Source organism: Rattus norvegicus, chromosome 1 (assembly GCF_036323735.1).
Source record: "Rattus norvegicus strain BN/NHsdMcwi chromosome 1, GRCr8, whole genome shotgun sequence".
NCBI lineage: Eukaryota > Metazoa > Chordata > Mammalia > Rodentia > Muridae > Rattus > Rattus norvegicus.
In genome coordinates this window covers 185,882,632-185,900,627 of record NC_086019.1, presented here as the reverse complement: position 1 = coordinate 185,900,627, position 17,996 = coordinate 185,882,632, and the positions used below count along the sequence as shown (strand labels likewise).

The following is a 17,996-nucleotide window of genomic DNA, read 5'->3' as shown; positions in this document are numbered from 1 at the left end:
ACATACATGGGCACAAACATGGGCACACAAGCACACATTCAGATGCACAGACACATACAGGCATAGATACAAACACACATGGGTACATATACACAGACACACACAGACACAGGGCTCACCCCGAGAGGTAGTGGACAGACAGGCTTGGGCTGAATTTTCAGGTAGGTAATCCATGGCCACACCCTAAGCGTGGCTCCTAGGCAGCAGGCTATTTGCTGGTTTGAGTGGGAGTGAGGCGGGTTTTGGAGGCTGGCACCATGTGCCAATGGAAGGCAGACATTTGCTGCTCTGGAGACTGCACATCCCATTCTCACCTTTGTCTGAAGCTGACCCTCAGGTAACCAGGGAAGCTGCTGACAATGGAGGCCTCTAGGACCAGCCCCTGAACTACATCCATGGGGTCTCCAGAGATGATGCCTGGTCTGGATAGTATTCATGATATGGATAGAGCTTTGGGAGACGGACTTTCTCCCATGGGACTATATGAGCCGACAGCATCTTGGCCTCAGTGTGGGTGTTGGTTTCTTGGCCTCTGACTGTGTCCCCCCCCCCCATCCCCTCTCAGGTCCTTGTGAAAATGACATCTCCGCCAGCTCTAGAACACGTGATCCAGGACTGGGCAATCACTGAGGCTGTCCTGTAGCCCACCATGACTATTTTAAGGGTGAGATAATCCAGGGCATTTATGACTGTGGTGAGAGATTGCTGAGATGAGATGGCGGGAGCGAAGTCCTCACAAAAGCACCCCAGCACCTGGATCGACCTGTGCCTGAACCTAGTGATTCCCGGATCGACGGACGGCTCCTTATTGTGCGCCAATGGCTCCCTGCTTTGCATAAGCTAGTTTAAGCTGGGTCCTGACTAAAACATCAGCTGTTTGCAAAGAGCATTTTAAAAAGCCTTTTTCTGAGGCTCAAGGATTGGTCCAGTTGGTTAAATGCCTGTAGCACAATCTGAGAATCTTGGATCCTCAGAACTCACATAAAAATTCCAAGTGAGGGCTGGAGAGACGGCTCAGTGCCTCAGAGCACTTGTTCTACCCTTATAGAAGGGGAGAAGGAGGGGTTAGGGGGATGTTGGCCTGGAAACCTGGAAAGGGAATAACATTTGAAATGTAAATAAGAAATACCCAACTTAATAAAGGTGGAATAAAAACACTATGAAGATAAAATCTGAAACGAAGTACATACAAACATAAATAACAAGAATAATTCAAAAAAAAAAAAAAGCACTTGTTCTTCCAGAGGACTCAGGTTTGAGTCTCAGCACCGTACGGCAGCTCACGACCACCCATACTTCCAGTTTGAGGGGATCCAGTGTCCTCTTCAGACCCTCATAAGGCACCAAGCACACACGTGGTGCACAGACACACATCCAAGTAAAATCACTCACACATAACATAAAGTAAATCTAAGAATGATTAACAATCCAGGGAAGCTGTCATCTCAGAGCTGCGGAGGTAGAAACGGGCAGATCCCTTGGGCTTGCTGGTCAGCCAGCCTCGCATAAAGAGAAATGACATCTGAGATTGTTCTCTGACCCACCTCTGACAGGTATACATGCAAATACACCCACATCCCCCACAACTTTGCAGATATATAAAACAGGCGCTGGGCCCTCAGCAAGTCTCAGGTTATTAACAAAAATCGATTGCTACCAGGCTGTCTGGATGGTCATGTCCTGGCATGTGCTTGGGGAACTTACCAGCCTCATGGCCACTTTGCACCCTTGGGCATTACAGGTGCTTCCTGGGGCTGGGTTGCTGCTGTTGTGGCTGTCCCCAAACAAGTTGAGGACCACTGGATGGTCAGGGTTCCGCTCATCAATAAGGACCAGGGGCGTGTGGTTCCAGATGGTAAAGTTCAGGGTACTGGTGGTGTTGGTGTGGCTGGACTCCGGAGCCAGAATCTTGTCCAGGACAGCCTCCATCAGCTTGTCCAAGTCCTTCAGCAAGTGCTTGACCTTGGAGTACCTAAGTGGGGAGAGGTTGGCTCAGGTGGGCAGGGAGCCACTACAGAAAGAGTGTGGAACATGGGGTCTTCTTACACCCAGCGTATTAAGAACTTGCCACCAAAGCAGGGCCTGGCGATGTACCCCTTAATCCCAGTTATTCTGGAGGCTGAAGCAGGAGGAGCATAAATTCAAGCCCATGGGCAACTTAGAGACATCCTGCCTCATTCTTTCTTTAAGAGCTAAAGATGTATCCTAGCGAAAGAGTGCTTGCCAGCTGTGTGGTACCCTGGGCACCCCTGAGTTACCACCTCCTTCCCCTTGCATCCACATATGTCTCCACCGTCCATTCAGTTCATTTAGTCACCAAATACTCATTCAGTGTCTACCATATACCAGGCGACGGTGGCTGGGACAGCCATGAAAACCAGTTGTAGTGAGGAATTGGCATTGATCATGTGCCATGAGTCCGATGTAAGGGGCTTTCTTTTGGTTTGCCCTTTGTCACAATTATGTCATCACCTCCTCATCCTGACAAAGCAACTGACTCTTGGGAGCCACTTGGACTTCTTGGATGAGCCCAGGGATAAGGGTCAGGGCTGATATTGGAGTTCAGGTTTGGTGGGGTCCAGTAGCAGCAGGGAAGTCATACTGAAAAATCCCCCAGGAAGCCCTCTCTCAGCAGAGATAAAGGGAAAAGAGAGAAAGGGCAGGTCTGTGACCTGTGGACCAGGACTAATTTTAGGATGGAGAGGGGGTGGAACTGGGAGGGTGGCTTCTCTGTTTTCTCTCTTCTCCAGGGACTCCATGTTGCAAGTGTGGCTAGTTCTTGTAAAAAGACTGAGAACTACCCATGCCAGGGATACATGTGTCAGGATCAGAGAGGCCAGCCTTTGTGAAAGGGCTTCCTGCACCACACACATGCAGCATACATATGCACTACACACATGCAGCATACATATGCACTACACACATGCAGCATACATATGCACCACACACATGTACCACACACACACGAATAAACTCGTTACACAAATACAAAAGCCAAAGGGACTTTTGGTGATCGTGAAAGAGACCACAAGGTGTGAACTGCCTTCTAGAACTTTCCTTCAGACAAGAGTATCTTCTGTCATGCAGGTCTTGAATTTGTCAGGCTGTTTTACCCCAGTCCCTTTGTGCACACTGTGTTTACAACTGAAATCAGGCTAACTTTTGCTAGCGCCTTGAGACAGTTTTTACTGGGTCTACTTATCTTTACTCCCTGAAACCTTCCCATTGTGTGAGGAAGAGGCAGCATGGAAGGATGATTACGAAGTAGCTCTTTTGGAGTTAGGCCAGGCCTGGGGACAAATTCTAGGCTTCTTACCCTGTGTGGTTGAACAGGTGTGCTTATCCCTTGAACCTGTATTTCCTGTGTGTGGTGCATGTGTGTGGTGCATGTGTGTGGTGCATGTGTGTGGTGCATGTGTGTGGTGCATGTGTGTGGTGAACTGGGGCTGTTATAAGAATGCTTGCCTCTGGGAGGGCTGTACATCTGAGAATTACACCTGTTCCCCAAAGCACAACCAGTACAAGCATGGTGTGTGTGTGTGTGTGTGTGTGTGTGAGAGAGAGAGAGAGAGAGAGAGAGAGAGAGAGAGAGAGGAAAGAGAGAGAGAGAGTTTTTAACCACCAAAGTAATAACTCAATATTTTTGAAAAATCTTTTAAAATGTAGGTCTTAAAATTTAAAGAAAATTATTATTTATGCATATGTATTATTTGCCTGTATATGTGTGTACACTGCACACTTGCTAGTGACTGCGGAAGTTAGAAGACCATTTCAGGTTCTCTGGAACTGGGGTTATAGACTGTGAACTGCATGTGGTTGCTGAAAACCAAACCCGTGTCCTCTGGAAAACTGACAACTGCCCTTAACCACTGAGCCACCCCTCCAGCTTCCAACACCCTTTTTAAAAGAATAAATTGGTTTATGTCTATGGGCGTTCTGCCTGCATGTATGTCTGTTCACCATGTGCACACCTGGTGCCCGAAGAGGGTAGAAGAGGGAACAGAGTTCCCTGAGGCTGGAGTTACAGACCTCTGTGAGCTGTCATGTGGGTGCTGGGATTTGAACCTAGGTTCTCTGGAAGAGTAGCTGGTGCTCTTAACTGGAAAAAAAATCCTAATGGTTGTTTCCTCTGGCGGGTTATGTAGAGGGCAGGGACTCGGTTCTGTTCATTGATAAAATTTCCACCATGGAAACAGTCTGGCAGAGAGTAGATGCTCCATGAACACCAATGCAATGTATAAATGCAGTAATGCCACACCAGGAGCTGCTGCGTGTATCTGGATGTACAACCCAGGCTGGCCTGGAACCATCCTGCCTCAGACTCTGAATGCTGGGGTTCTAGGTGTATGTCATGCATGCAGCTTATAGACATAGATATAGCTAAAATATGTGCAGGGCTGGAGAGATGGCTTGGTTGGAAAACTGCTTCATACACAGGCATGAGGACCTGAGTTTAGTCCTCAGCACCTATACAGAAAGGTGTGGTAGAGCAAATTTGTAACCCCAGGACTGGAGATCTGGAGAGAGATGGATCCCGGAAATTGGTAGCCAACAAGTCTATCCTAATTAGTGAGCCCAGATCAAAATTGATAAACCCTGTACCTCTTCCCACCGAGGCCCAGGGCACTAAGGCACAGAAGAGGGGGTGGAGAGATTATAAGAGCCAGAGGGAGTCAATGTCGGTAACCAAACAATATCTGCTATGATAAACGACATGCACAATTGCACTCATGGACTCCCAGCAAGAGATACATAAGATCAAACTGAGATCCCAGCCTGGGGTGGGGAGGGGCTTGTGCAGCCTCACTCCCAGCTGAGGAACTATCAGATACTAATGGCTACTCGGGGGGAAGGAGGTCGGTTTTCTTCAGGAATTTGGAACCTAAGAGTCTGCCGGTTGTCTGTGCTCCAGTTGATGCGTGCTCGTACATCTATGCACACAAGGCAGCACTAAGTGTACTCAGTGCACCAGAGGATGAGAGGGGAGTGGGGAGTGAGGGAGGGAGAGGGAGAGGGAGGTAAGAAGGGGAGGGGAAGGGGAGGGGGGAGAGAGGGAGAGAGAGGGGGAAAGGGAGAGAGAGAGTGGGGAGAGGGAGGGAGGGAGGGGGGAGAGAGAGAGAGAGAGAGAGAGAGAGAGAGAGAGAGAGAGAGAGAGAGAGAGAGAGAGAAGAGAGAGAGCCAGAGCGCCAGAGAGTACAGTGAAGTTGGGAAGGAAAAGAGGCGGGGTGGGGCGATAAGGAAGAGGGGAGGTAATGGGGAATGGATTTTATCCAAATGAATTTTATATTATCCAAATTATATAGGTATATATATATGGAAATCAAATACAATATTTTTAAAAAGAAGGTGAACAGTGCCGAGGCACAGAGCCGAGGCTGGCCTCTCTCCTCCGTTCCAAAACTATATAGATGTAGCTGTATTGTGGCTTTCTTTAAGTTCAGGAAGCTTAGGACTTTTAAATTCTTACATGTTGGAAAGGACGAGAGCAAAAAGGGAAAGAAACGAAAGGAAGAAAAAGGAAGAAAGGAACAGAATAGAAGGACTGTGGGGAGGGGGGGACGAGGACAAAGGGGAGACAGAAAAGAGGGGAGAGATGAGCCAGCTTTGTTCCGGGGACCACCTACTGGAAGGGGCTGGAATTGCAGACGGTGACTGCTGGGAAGTTCATGGTCTTGAAGCCCATGGAGAGCGAGACGCTGACCTCCCAGCTCAGGTAGGTCTGGATGAAGACGCCCCACTGCCAGCACACCAGGCAGGCGAAGAGCAGCGTGAGCAGGAACCACATGGCCTTCTTCTTGGGCCCCTCGCAGATGATGCGTTTGGGGCCGTGTGTGTTGGTGTTGTTGCAGTACCACACTAGCAGCTCCTTGTAGGTGTAGCCTGGGCCCTTCTGCAGCCTGTGCAGGCACTTCAGCAGGTACTTCTTCACTGGCATGGTGGCACCTGCTGGGACATGGGACACCATCACACAGGACCCTGTTGAGGAGGTCATGGGCCTGGAGACTAGTCACATAGACCAGCCCTCTCTCCCTCTGTCCTTTGCCCACCTCAGTCAACTTTCCACCTGTTTATCGTCTATCCACCCAACAGAAAAGCACTTAATGAGTGACCATAGTGTAATTGAACTAGTGTCTCTGGATTCAACAATGAGAAAATCAAACACACTCCCTCTCCTCTCCTCTCCTCTCCTCTCCTCTCCTCTCCTCTCCTCTCCTCTCCTCTCCTCTCCTCTCCTCTCTCTTCTGCTCTGGGATTCCAGCCAAGCACCACCATACCCATCCTAGTGACTGAAGTTTTTGAATGCCCAGCATAATGGGCCAGTTACTAGATTTCTCAGCCCAGGTTTACCTCATATAAAATGTTGGCATACCTAATTCTCCCATTTCATTAAAAATTTGAAATCAACACTTAAAAATTTTATCTATCATCTATCTTATCTATCTATCTATCATCTATCTTTTCTATCTGTCTATCTATCATCTATCTATCTATCATCTATCTATCTATCCATCTATCATCTATCTATCTATCTATCTATCATCTATCTATCCATCTATCATCTATCTATCTATCTATCTATCTATCATCTACCTATCATCTATCTATAATCTATCTATCATCTATCATCTATCTATCTATCTATCTATCTATCTATCTATCTATCTATCTATCTATCATCTATCTATCATCTACCTATCATCTATCTATCTATCTATCTATCTATCTATCTATCTATCTATCATCTATCTATCTATCATCTATCTATCTATCTATCTATCTATCTATCTATCTATCTATCTATCATCGCTTGCCTGAGTGTGTCAGTGCATGCATGCATATGGACAACTTTCGGAATGTATTTTCTCCTTCCACCATGTGAGTCTGAGATTGAACTGAGGTCGTCAGGTTCAGGAGCAAGTGCCTTACCTGCTGAGCTGTTTTCCCAGCCCCCACACCCTCTTCTCCTTTCAGAGGAGCAGAATTTGGAGCCCTATGAATGCTAGACAAATACTCTGTCACAGACTTCCATATCAAGCCCTGTCACAGCTAATTTATGGAATTGCCTAGAAGGTTAAAAAATAATGTGCAAAGTCCACAGCTTGCCCTCCCAAAGTGAGGCAGGTGCTGGTGGCATTCTGACTCGCCGTGGACTAGTGCTGATAAAATAACCCAGCAGAAATGCTGACCTTCTGAATGGGAGCAGCACAAAGGCTGGGGCTCTGCACCCTGAGGTCCTAGAGGTATGAGAGGGCGATGGCTAAAAATGAGGTCTCTGAGTAGGCATGGTGGTGCCTGCTTGTAATCTCATCATTTGGGAAGCTGAGGCAGGTGGTTTGTCATGAATTCCAGGCCACCTTGGGCTACTGAGTGAGACCCTGTCTCATAAAATGCAAGGGTTCGGGGTCTAGGGCAGTAGGGGAGCACTTGTCTAACCTGTGGGAGGCTTTGGGCTCCATAATCAGAAAGAGAGGGGTGGGACAGAGAAGGAGGAGGAAGAGGAGGAGAAAGGGGAAGAGGAAGAGAAGAAGAGGAATGAAGAAGAGAATATGAGTATGAATATGAATTGATATCCTGAACTCTCATCCCCAACACTACAAAAAACATAAATAATAAAAGAAAAGAACTAGGCCAGGATGCAGTCAGCTGGCAGAGTGCTTACCCAGCTCACACAAAGCCCCGGGTTTGGGACCCAGCAGCACACAGACTGAGTGTGTGAGATGCTCATCTATAACCCCAGTAGAAGGATCAAGGTCATTCCCAGTTACGTAGTGAGTGCAAAGGTAAGGAAGCTTGTTCATTTTGCTAATCATTGAGTCCAGAGGGACAAACCCAATGCTGGCTGTACGCATGGAGTGTGTGTGTGTGTGTGTGTGTGTGTGTGTGTGTGTGTGTGTGTGTGTGTGTGTGGTATTACGTCTTGGATTTGGAAAGAATACTCCGGCAGCTCCATAGGTCAGGTTGGAATGGGGTGGGTGGGCTTAGAGCATCGGGTGGTAGCTGTAGGTCAGGAAAGACTCTCAGACCTTTCTGGATCTGTCTCCCAGAGACACAGGAGGCAGGGCTCATGCCAAGCATGTGAGCACCACCTTACTACACCTGCCATAAGTCCTCCAGCCCTTGGCTCCTCCTGTCCTGCCTGCTTAGTCCACCTTAGGTCAGCAGCAGAGGCTCTCTCTTCCTCGAAGCTGTCCTGACTCTGAGCTGGAATGACACCACTCACTTCTCTGTGAGGGCTGCTTCCTCCTGGGGATGCTGTGGTGGGACATGCTGACCCCATACTGACCCAAACAAGGAGTTTGTCATTTACAACTGTTCTAAGACTAACAGAAGGAGTTCATCTCTCTTTACCCTGTGTTAGAGTTATTCACACGATGGCTCCTCCCTTAACAGGTCAAGCTCTATTGGGGAGGGGTGAAAGGCAGTAGCTTTAGAATCTTTAACAGCACCCAGCATTGCACCCAGCTCTCCACGGAACAGCCAAATGTAACAAGCCAGGCATCCCCACCTGCACTGTCCAAGTGTGTTCATGCCCAGTCTGCATACAGTAGCACTCTCGTCTTTCCTTCTGTAACAGGAAGGGACCAGAGCACTAGGGACCTTGCCACCTCTGTGGCCTTTCTTCTCTGTGGGAATCAAATCCCATGGCCTCCCAAACCATCATGGCTATAAAGTGAGTGTTCAAACATTCCCGCAACCCCAGTGTTCCTCAGCTGGCCAATTCTCTGCTCTTCTAACAGATACAATAGCGACTGTAGAACGCAGTGACCAAAAGCAAGCAGGGGAGGAAAGGGCGCAGGAGCCTGGAGCCGATGCAGAGGCCATGGAGGGTGCTGCTTACCAGCTTGCTCTCCATGGCTTGCTCAGCCTGCTCTATTATAGAACCCAGGATTACCAGATCAGGGATGGCCACATCCACAACGGGCTGTCCCTCCCATATCAATCACTAATTAAGAAACCCTATAGGCTTGCCTACAGCTACAGCCAGATCTATGAAGACTTTTTTTTTGAGACTCTGTCTTACTGTGTAGCTCTGGTTGTCTTAGAAATCACTATGTAGACAGGCTGGCTTAGAACTCACAGAGATCTGCCTGCCCCTGCCTCCTGAGTGCCAGGATTAAAGGCACACACCACCACTGTGTCTGGCTGGAGGCAGTTTCATAATTAGGGTTCCTTCTTCTTATGTTGTTTCAAGTTGACATAAAACTAGCTAGCAGAGAGACTTATACATTTGAATGGCTAGGGAGATGGTTTAGTGGGTAAAGGTGACTGTTGTGAAACCTGAAAACCTGAGTTTAGTCCCTGGAACCCATATGGTAAACCCCACATACACAACATGTTGCCCCAAAACAAGAAGATAGAAATTCAAATAAATAATTTCCTTAAGAAATAAAGTTGAATGACATCTCACATGACTCAGCAACTCTAATTTTATTTATCTCAGAGAGCCTACTGTGTGCGCATACACAAAGGCATCTGTGCCCCTTCGTAGCAGCCTTATTGATGATGGTCTCAAAGAGGAAACTACTTAGTTTTCCATCTATCCATAAAGGAAAATTTGCAATATCCACAGTGGAATACTATTCAGCAATAAACAGGAATCAATGATTAATGCACATTACAACATGGATGGTTATGCACAATCACCATGCTGAATAAAGGTCAGAAAAAAGAACACCCTGTAAAATTCCCTCTCAGAAAGCCCTGGCCAAACTGAGAGCAGACTGGAGACTACTGTGCCTTTGAGAGGAGAGGGCTGGCTAGAAAAGTTTCACTGAAGAATCTTCAGGAGATGATGGACCGGTTTAGATTGTCCCTGAGATGGTGACTAATTTGGATGCATTAATCTATATATTTATAAGGACTACTTTTTAAAAGTTATAAAATTACCTACATGTGTGCATGAATGTCTGCATGAATATAGATGTCAGATCCCCCAGAAGTGGAGTTGCTGATAGTTGTAAGCTGCCATGTGGGTTCTGGGAATCCAGCCTAGGTTGTCTGGAGGAGCAGCAAAGGCTCTTAGCCTCTGGGCCATCTCTCTAGCTTTTTTTATTGTATGTAAACTATAGTTCAGTAAACTTTGGACAAAATGCCATTGTCATTTCACTTGTGTGAGATTCTGCATTAAATAAAAATATAGTTTTTTTAACTTTGCAAAAGAAAACCCAGCAAGGCAGTAGCTGCTGTAAGTGTCCCCCATTTCCCCTAACTCATTCCATTTGCAGATGTTTTATACCCAGCCCACATTTGCTGATGTTTTATACCCAGCCCATAGTACTTAGCTTCCTTACTGGCTGCTTTCCTTACACTGGCTGACTTTGTGATTGCTGTAAATTTCAGAAATTTTTCCATGTAAGTCCCCTGTATTTATTTTTGTGTTGTCAGATAACTTGAGGAATTAAATATAAGAGGCTTGGGTTTGATACTTAATTGACAATTAACCTGAGCAGGTTTAACTCTGGTTATTGAGAAAGTTTCCATGGTTGTGTCTTTGCTGGGATGCCACAGAACATGACTGAGGCTTTGTTCTCAAGAACCAGGCAATCTCATTGTCAGGGGTGGGGTTGACTGTGCTAGACAAGAGAAGCTGAAGGTGAGGCTTTGTTTCTAACAGGTGAAGTCTCACTCTGCTCCCCAGGCCGGTCCGGGACTCCTGGGCTCATGGGATCTTCCCACCTCAGCCAGCTGAGCACTGTGATTACGGTGTGTAGCACCACACTTGGCTTAAAGGACAGTTTGAGGGAGCCATCAGAATCTTTGAGCATCACTCTGATTCCTCAAGTATTATGTGCATCCCAGCACCTGCCTCTTGGTGTCTGTGTACCACAACTGACTAAAGCAACCAGGTCTTCCTAGACAAACGATTGATACTGGCTTTGTTGTAGGAACTACAAAGTAATCATGAGTTACCATCACACTAGAAAGAAAGGGAAATATCAAAGTCTGTTGGTGTCTGTCAGAAGGTTGTCTGGGAAAAGTCGTCCACCACCAACAGTGGGGCACTTTTAGCGCCTCTACAAGGTGGGGGGAAAGATTTGCACTGAATGGAGATACATACATTGTATTAAAATTCTATGGGTTCATGAAGACATCAAAAATGGGAGGGGTGAGTAAATCAACAAAGCCATTAGTAAATAAATTCAATCGATTAATGGGGCCCTGGCATCTAGTACACGCTATAAATTCCCCACTTTTTGCGAATTACAGCTCAAAGTGTACTTCATGGCCTGTTTCACTGAGCGAATTCTCCATTCTTGTATGTGTGTTGTGTATGTTTGTGGGTACGAGCACCCATGTTTGTACCTGTGGTTGGTTGACATCTGGGATCTTCCTCGATTGCTCCACAATAATTTTTGAGACATGGTCTTTCACTGAACCTAGAGCTTGCTGGTTTTGGCTTAGGCTGGTCACCAGGGCCTTCCTACATATCTCTGTACCCCTAAGTCCTGGGGTTAAGCACTCCAGTTTGGATTCTGAGACCCGTGCAAATAAAAGCTGACCATGATGATGCACTTGAATCATTTATGGGGGGGGGCAGGGTTTCACTATGTACTGCACCCGGAACTCACAGAGATCCACCTGCCTCTGTCTTTCAGTGCTGGAATTTAAAGGCAAAAACCACAACACCTGGCATGATGCTAATTTTACAGTCTTACAAGGAAAAGATTGAGATGTATATAGTTCACAAAACTCAAGATACTAACTATTTAACCCTTTACAGAAAAACGTTGCCATGACCTTACTTTGTGGTTTAGCTACTTGACAGCTGCATCTTAAGGGAGGAAAGGTTTGTTTGAGCTCAGTTTCAGAGGGCTCCAGTCCATCACAGTGGTCCTTTCTATCCGGTCCACAGCATCATGAGGCAGCTGGAGAGTGCAGCTCAGCTTCTTGCAGCACGGTGGACCAAAGAGCGGGGAGGGAAGCTGGGAGGGGGTAGCTGGCTGGAGCCCATTGAGAGCTGCTTGTACCAGTAGGCGCCACATCACCAGGGTTCCATCCTCCCCAGTAGCATTACCAGCAGCAGGGCAAGCATTCAGAGCTTCAGAGTGTGGGCCTGTGGGACCTCTCAGAGTCATGCCAGAACACCGTGTCATGTGTATACGCTCACAGCAAATAAAACAGAACCTCTAATAGGAGGGTTTTCTGTAAATGCTTTACATTTGATACTACAAGTAGCAGTCCAATGGTTTCTGAGTCACCTGTCACCCATAGGTCACCACCATGTCTACTGAGCCCCTGAAGCATTTCTGACTGATTTGTGTAACATGTAAGAATACACCAACTGGGGGCTGGGGATTTAGCTCAGTGGTAGAGCGCTTACCTAGGAAGCGCAAGGCCCTGGGTTCGGTCCCCAGCTCCGAAAAAAAAAAAAAAAAAAAAAAAGAATACACCAACTGAACTGACTTTTGTCACTGAAATCAATGTAGCCTCAGCCTGAGAGGTGCTGTGAACACTAAGTGGGCATTGTATGTGTGAAATAACAAGTTTGAAGCACAACCATTCAAAAAATAGGTTATTTTGGGAGCCATTCAAAAATCCTCTTGGCAAGTATGGTTGTGTGTACTCTTAACCTCTGCACTTGGGAGGCACAGGCAGGCAGATTTCTGTGAGTCCAAGGTCTACACAGCAAATTTCAGAGCAGGCTCAGTGAGAACACGACTCAAAATAAAAATGTAAAAAGCCAGAGGCCACGCATGTGGCTCAGTGGTGGAATACTTGCCTAACATGTGGGATGCTCTGGGTTTAACTTCCAAGAGTTAAGATAAGCTTAAGGTAAGAGAAGCTCACCTTCCCGTTGCTTCTGATTGGCTGACGCGCCTGCTGTTCAAGGACACGAGACGTGTCCAGAGGCCTCCAAGGCATTTCTCTTCTGTGTTAGTGTGTGTTTGCATGCCATCCTTTTGAGCATCCTGGCCCAGATAATAATTAGGCCCATTTCTCAGAGAAGGTAATGAGAATGCAGAGGGGCGTGTGCAATGGTCTCGGTGAGTCAGAGCAGATCTGGAAATAGAAACCAGCCATTGCTCACTCACAGGCTCAAAGGACACCTGACACCTTGCACCTGTTCCCGTGGGTGTTGGGGAAGTAACAAATGTAGCAATGGGCGGCTGCCTTGGTGTGCACACATGTGCCTCCTTCACCCAAGCCTGCAGTGTGCCAATGTCTAGGTGTTCTCTCAGACAGCCAAGCTCAGCACTTACAGGTGGAGATGGTAGCAAAGGTGGCTTCTGGCATTGCCTTCTGGGAGGGGAGACTCACTGGCAGCAGTTGAGCTGATGTATAGTGTACAGGAGGGAGAGGGGGAGCTCTGGCATGTCAGCCAGTAGTAATCCCAGTGTTCCAGAAGCAGAGGCAGGAGGATTACTACTTGGAGGTGGATTACTAGTTTGAGGTCAGTTGTAGTGTACTTGTCTACCATGTATGAGGCTGTGGTTTTGATGCTTAGCAGGAAGAGGAGGGGGGAGCACTAGCATCTATTGGCTTGTGCTCATTTATTTATTTTTGTTTATATGTTTATCTTTATTTATTTACCTTTTTGCTCAGGATTTAACCCAACAAAAGAGGTACATTGCCTCTTTTGGTTCCCACTCTCACTTTCTCTCTCCCTGTCTCTCTGCCGTGGAGGGTATGGAGCCCTCAGCCTTGGGCATGCCAGGCAAGCCGTGTAGCCCTGAGCCCTGCCCCTACCCTTCCCTGTGTAGTTACTGTGGCTCGTGCTGCTGCTACTTCATTCTTTGTGTACTATGATGGGGAGAAACCATCAAGTGCTGTCATAGGAGCACTTTAACGGATACTCATCCCAGCTCTGGAATTCTAACATGTGTGGCAATGACATGCTGATGTCACCCTGTCCTCTGTGGCAGGTCACAGACAGACCCCTTTCCTCTCGGGACATACAGGAGCAATGGCAATGAGTAATATGGGATGTCCTTTGGGCCCAATGCTCTGGGTGGCATTGCTCCTGAGGAGCATGTCATTGGTGCTCTCTGGTCTCATCCAGTGATGGGGTGATAGTGGAGTCACCTTATCCTTCATGACAGGGGGCGCCGTCAGAGGGCATCACATATTTCCATTCATAGCATAGATACACTCACATTATGACCACTGTCTATATCTAGAGGCAGGTGGTACAATTGGAACCCAGTTATGGGTGATTTTGCTGCACCCTTAGAGAAGGGCTCAGTCCGTGATAAAAATGGGTTTAGATCTCGGATGCACCCTAAAAGTCACATATTGAAGGCCTGGTCTCCAGTCTGTGGCGTTATGGAGAAATGACAGCACCTTGAGGAGCTGGGGCTCAGTGGAAGGAAGTTAGGTCACTGGGGCCGCATTAAAGAGATACCAGGACTCTGGTCCCTCCCTTTTCCTCTCTTTGTTCCTGGACACTGAGCAGGCCTTCTCCATCATACCTTACTGTCAGACTGGACTATACCAGGCTGAAAGCCGAGGGGCCAAGCAGCCGTGGACTGAACGCTCTGAAGCAATGAGTCTAACAAATTCTTCCTTTGTTAATTGTCTCAGAGATTTTATCAGTGGCTGAGAGCTAACCCGGACTCTCTTGGTCTTAACTTCCTTTGCAAGTGGGGATAACAGTCTTTCTGCCTTTGGGGTTGTTGTCAGGGCCCAGTGAGCCACCCCATGGGAACTCTTGCACACAGTGTCTTTGACAGGCAGATGTCAGGGATGCTAGCTGATATGGTTCTTATCATTCACACCAGGAACTGAATTAGTCAGAGTGATGGTCCCTGATAACCCTGGGGTGTTGAGGAAGGCATTCATGTAAGGATGTTAGGCAAGAAGGAAGACTCCTGTGAACCACGGAGGAGACCCTCCCCAGACAGGATGCGCCGACCCATGGATCTTACATTCCCAAATTCCAGAACTGTAATAACCCCCTGCTGCTTGTATGCCACCAATACTGGCATTTTATTCCAGCAGCCTGGGTAGAACAGTGCAGTTGGCAAAGCAGTGTGTGTTTCCTGTAAAAGGCTGGTTACAATACGTTGAGGGTCAGAGAACCTTCACACTCTCCCCTCTCCAAACTCCAGAACATCCTGCACTTTCCCTTCCTCCCAGTCAAATCAAAACTGTCTTCCTTGGACTAGGGAGATGGCTCAGTGGTTAAGTGATGGCTGTGTAAACTGAGGATTGAGATTTGGATTTCCAGAACCTACAAAAATACCAACTGAGCAGGGCAGCCCCAGAAGGCAGAATCAGGAGATTCCTAGAGCAAGCTGTCTATGGAAAGTAGCCATATCCATGAGCTCTGGGCTTGACTAAGAGGCATCATTGAGTAAGGTGGAAGAGTGATTTGAGGATGATTCCTGATGTCAACCTCAGGCTTCTACATGCACGCGCCCACCCTGGCACCACACAGAGAGTAGACACCTCAGGATCCAGTGGTTTTACATCCTCTCTCCTTGCAAGGTTTGGTCAATACTGTATGTACCATGCAATACCTCTAGGGATGGGTGCTTCTACCTGTTTTCCTCCCTAACCATCTGAGTACCATAAGTGCCCACACAGAGTGCATGCTGAGCTACAAGGGGAGAGGGAGGTGATGGCAACTCAGCACCAGCACACGCTTTCCAGGCCCAGTTGTGAGCCCTCAGCTATGACTGAAGGTGACTTCCTCTTGCCTGCTCTATGACACTGTGTAGAACCTGAATGTTGTTGCTAAATACTGGCTTCTGGCAAGAGACACAGTCAGTACTCCTCGAATGAGAAGGGCCATATTTTCAAAAAAGAAAGAGTCCCATCCCTTAGTTCCAAGAAGAAGGAGGAGGAGGAGGGAGAGGAAGAGGAGGAGGAGGAGGAGGAGGAGGAGGAGGAAGAGGAGAAAGATAATACAACAAAGACAGAACTTTCAAGAAAGGCTTATCCAAAGTCTCTTCCTGGAGCCAAGCTTCAGGTGTGAATACAGGAAAGCTGTGCAACCCTGGGAAGCTACATGGTGTCTCTGTGCCTCTCCATCCCTTTATCTGAGCTATGGAGACAATAGTATGTCTTCATTCAAGGGTGTTTGGAACTGTATGTGGCTCACAACATCCTATGCATATCGGTTCCTGTTGGCTTTTATCCACTCAAGAATTTAGGCAAGTGAAAGGCCATACTGGCTTACAAACAAACAAACAAAAGGAGAAGGAGGAGGGGGAGGGGGAGGAGGGGGATGAGGTGGAAGGGGAAGAAGAGGAAGAGGAAGAGAAGAGGAGAAGGAAGAAGAGGAAGAGGAAGAGGAAGAGGAAGAGGAAGAGGAAGAGGAAGAAGAAGAAGAAGAAGAAGAAGAAGAAGAAGAAGAAGAAGAAGAAGAAGAAGAAGAAGAAGAAGAAGACGACGATGACGACGGCATCTGTTTAAAGTGGACACGAGAGTCAGGTGTGGTGGTTTGTGCAAAATTCCACAACCAGACAATCAGGAGTTGACGGTCACCCTCATCCATATGACAATTTAAAGACCATTCTGAGCTACTTGGGATCCTTTCTCAAAAAACCCAAACTAAATAGACAAATTTTACAAATGGACAATGGCTTTGTGGATTTGTCAATTGGCATCGTGCCAATGAGACAAATGGAATGCAAGTCTGTAGTTGCTGTAGGTAAATGATGTTGGATGAAGAGCAAGAGAGAATTTTGGTGTTTGACAGGATGTGGCGCCTGGCCTACAGGCACAAGCTCAGTCCAGCTCCAAGTGCAGCGAGGGGTTGTCCTCGGTGCAAAGGCCCCAGTCACTGCAGGAGCAGGGGATGAAGTCACTCATGTCTATTTCCTGATTTCAAAGTTTGACACAGTCTTTTAAAATACTTTTCATTCAAGGGCCAGATTGGCTCTAAATATTTTAAATGCATTAAGCTTTTATTGGGAAATCATTCCCAAGTCAACACCACACCCATGTCTGGCCCCCAAATCCAACCCTTTTGCCCTCTCCACATTCCTGTTTTCCTTTGCCCTCTTTCTCTCCCTTCGTCTTCCTTCCCTCCCCTTTAAAACAACTTCCTCCTGTCGTGTTATCTCACCGTGTCCTTCCTTAGTTATGGCTAAGAGTGCCAGCCGGCTGCCTTCCTAATTGCAGCATTACTAGAGAGTAGCATTAATTATAATGGGAGCTCGCTTTGCTCAACAGTGAAAGTCATGACAAGAGAAGTGACCAGGATTGACAAGCTGCACTTTCTGCAGATGAAGGACATTCTGGGCCCCAGATCTTGTGACCCTCCTTTCTGGTGGCCATGTACCATCTGTTTTCTGAGTTAGTTTTTACTAGTTCTAGCCAAGAGCTCAGAGTCCAAAGCTCAGGGGCATTAGAATATTATGAGACCAATGTCACCATCAACAGTGGGGAGCCAACATGACAGTCCAACTCTACATAAACTCTTAAATATATAGATCCACCTGAGAAGTAATGACAGGCATGGAGGTATAGACTTGTGACTCCAGCACCTGGGAGGTGAAGATAGGAGGGCCAGCCTCAGCTACTTAGTGAGTTCCAACAAACCAAACAAATTCCCAACTTCGAATGGATGTGGTGCCAGCAGATGTATACAGTTCTAGCACTCGGGAGGCTGAGGCAGAAGAATTGTGTTTGACCTTATTTCAAAACAAAACAAACCCCCAACCCAACCAACCAACCAACCAACCAAACAAACAAACAAACGAAAAACAAAACTCTGCCAGAGCCAGAGTGTGTACAGGGAGAGCCCAGCTCCCAGCTCAGAGGCATTTGGCACAAGTTGTGAGGCAGGAGTTCTGCGTTCACAAAACTAGGCCCCTTTGAGCTGCACATCTGTGATGACTACTCATTTCTAGAATCTTCTGGCTTCTGGAGTTTAGCTCACAGAATGGTTAAAAAATTCCGTAAGGTTATCTCGCAGACAGAAGTGGTCCAGAGGGTCTTCAACAACAACCTCCTCTCTTCCTGTCCCTGGCTGCTTCGTGTACTAGGATGCCTTTGAGACCAGTCATCATGATATGACATGAGCTGCCTTTGGGAACCAATTATAC

The 17,996-nt window shown here is 47.2% G+C and overlaps 1 protein-coding gene across 2 annotated transcripts in view; it reads right to left on the bottom strand.

Moving 5' to 3' along the window:
• Nucleotides 1–17,996, bottom strand: part of Scnn1b (sodium channel epithelial 1 subunit beta) — a 54,392-nt gene that overhangs the window by 15,090 nt on the left and 21,306 nt on the right. Inside the window, exons 2-3 of one of the 2 annotated variants that reach the window (XM_008759682.4) lie at nt 5,625–5,946; nt 1,705–1,972 (exon numbers count right to left, since the gene is read on the bottom strand). In XM_008759682.4, the coding sequence (XP_008757904.1) occupies nt 1,705–1,972; nt 5,625–5,935 (579 nt within the window). In that variant the 5' untranslated portion in view covers nt 5,936–5,946. 2 annotated transcript variants of the gene reach the window in all.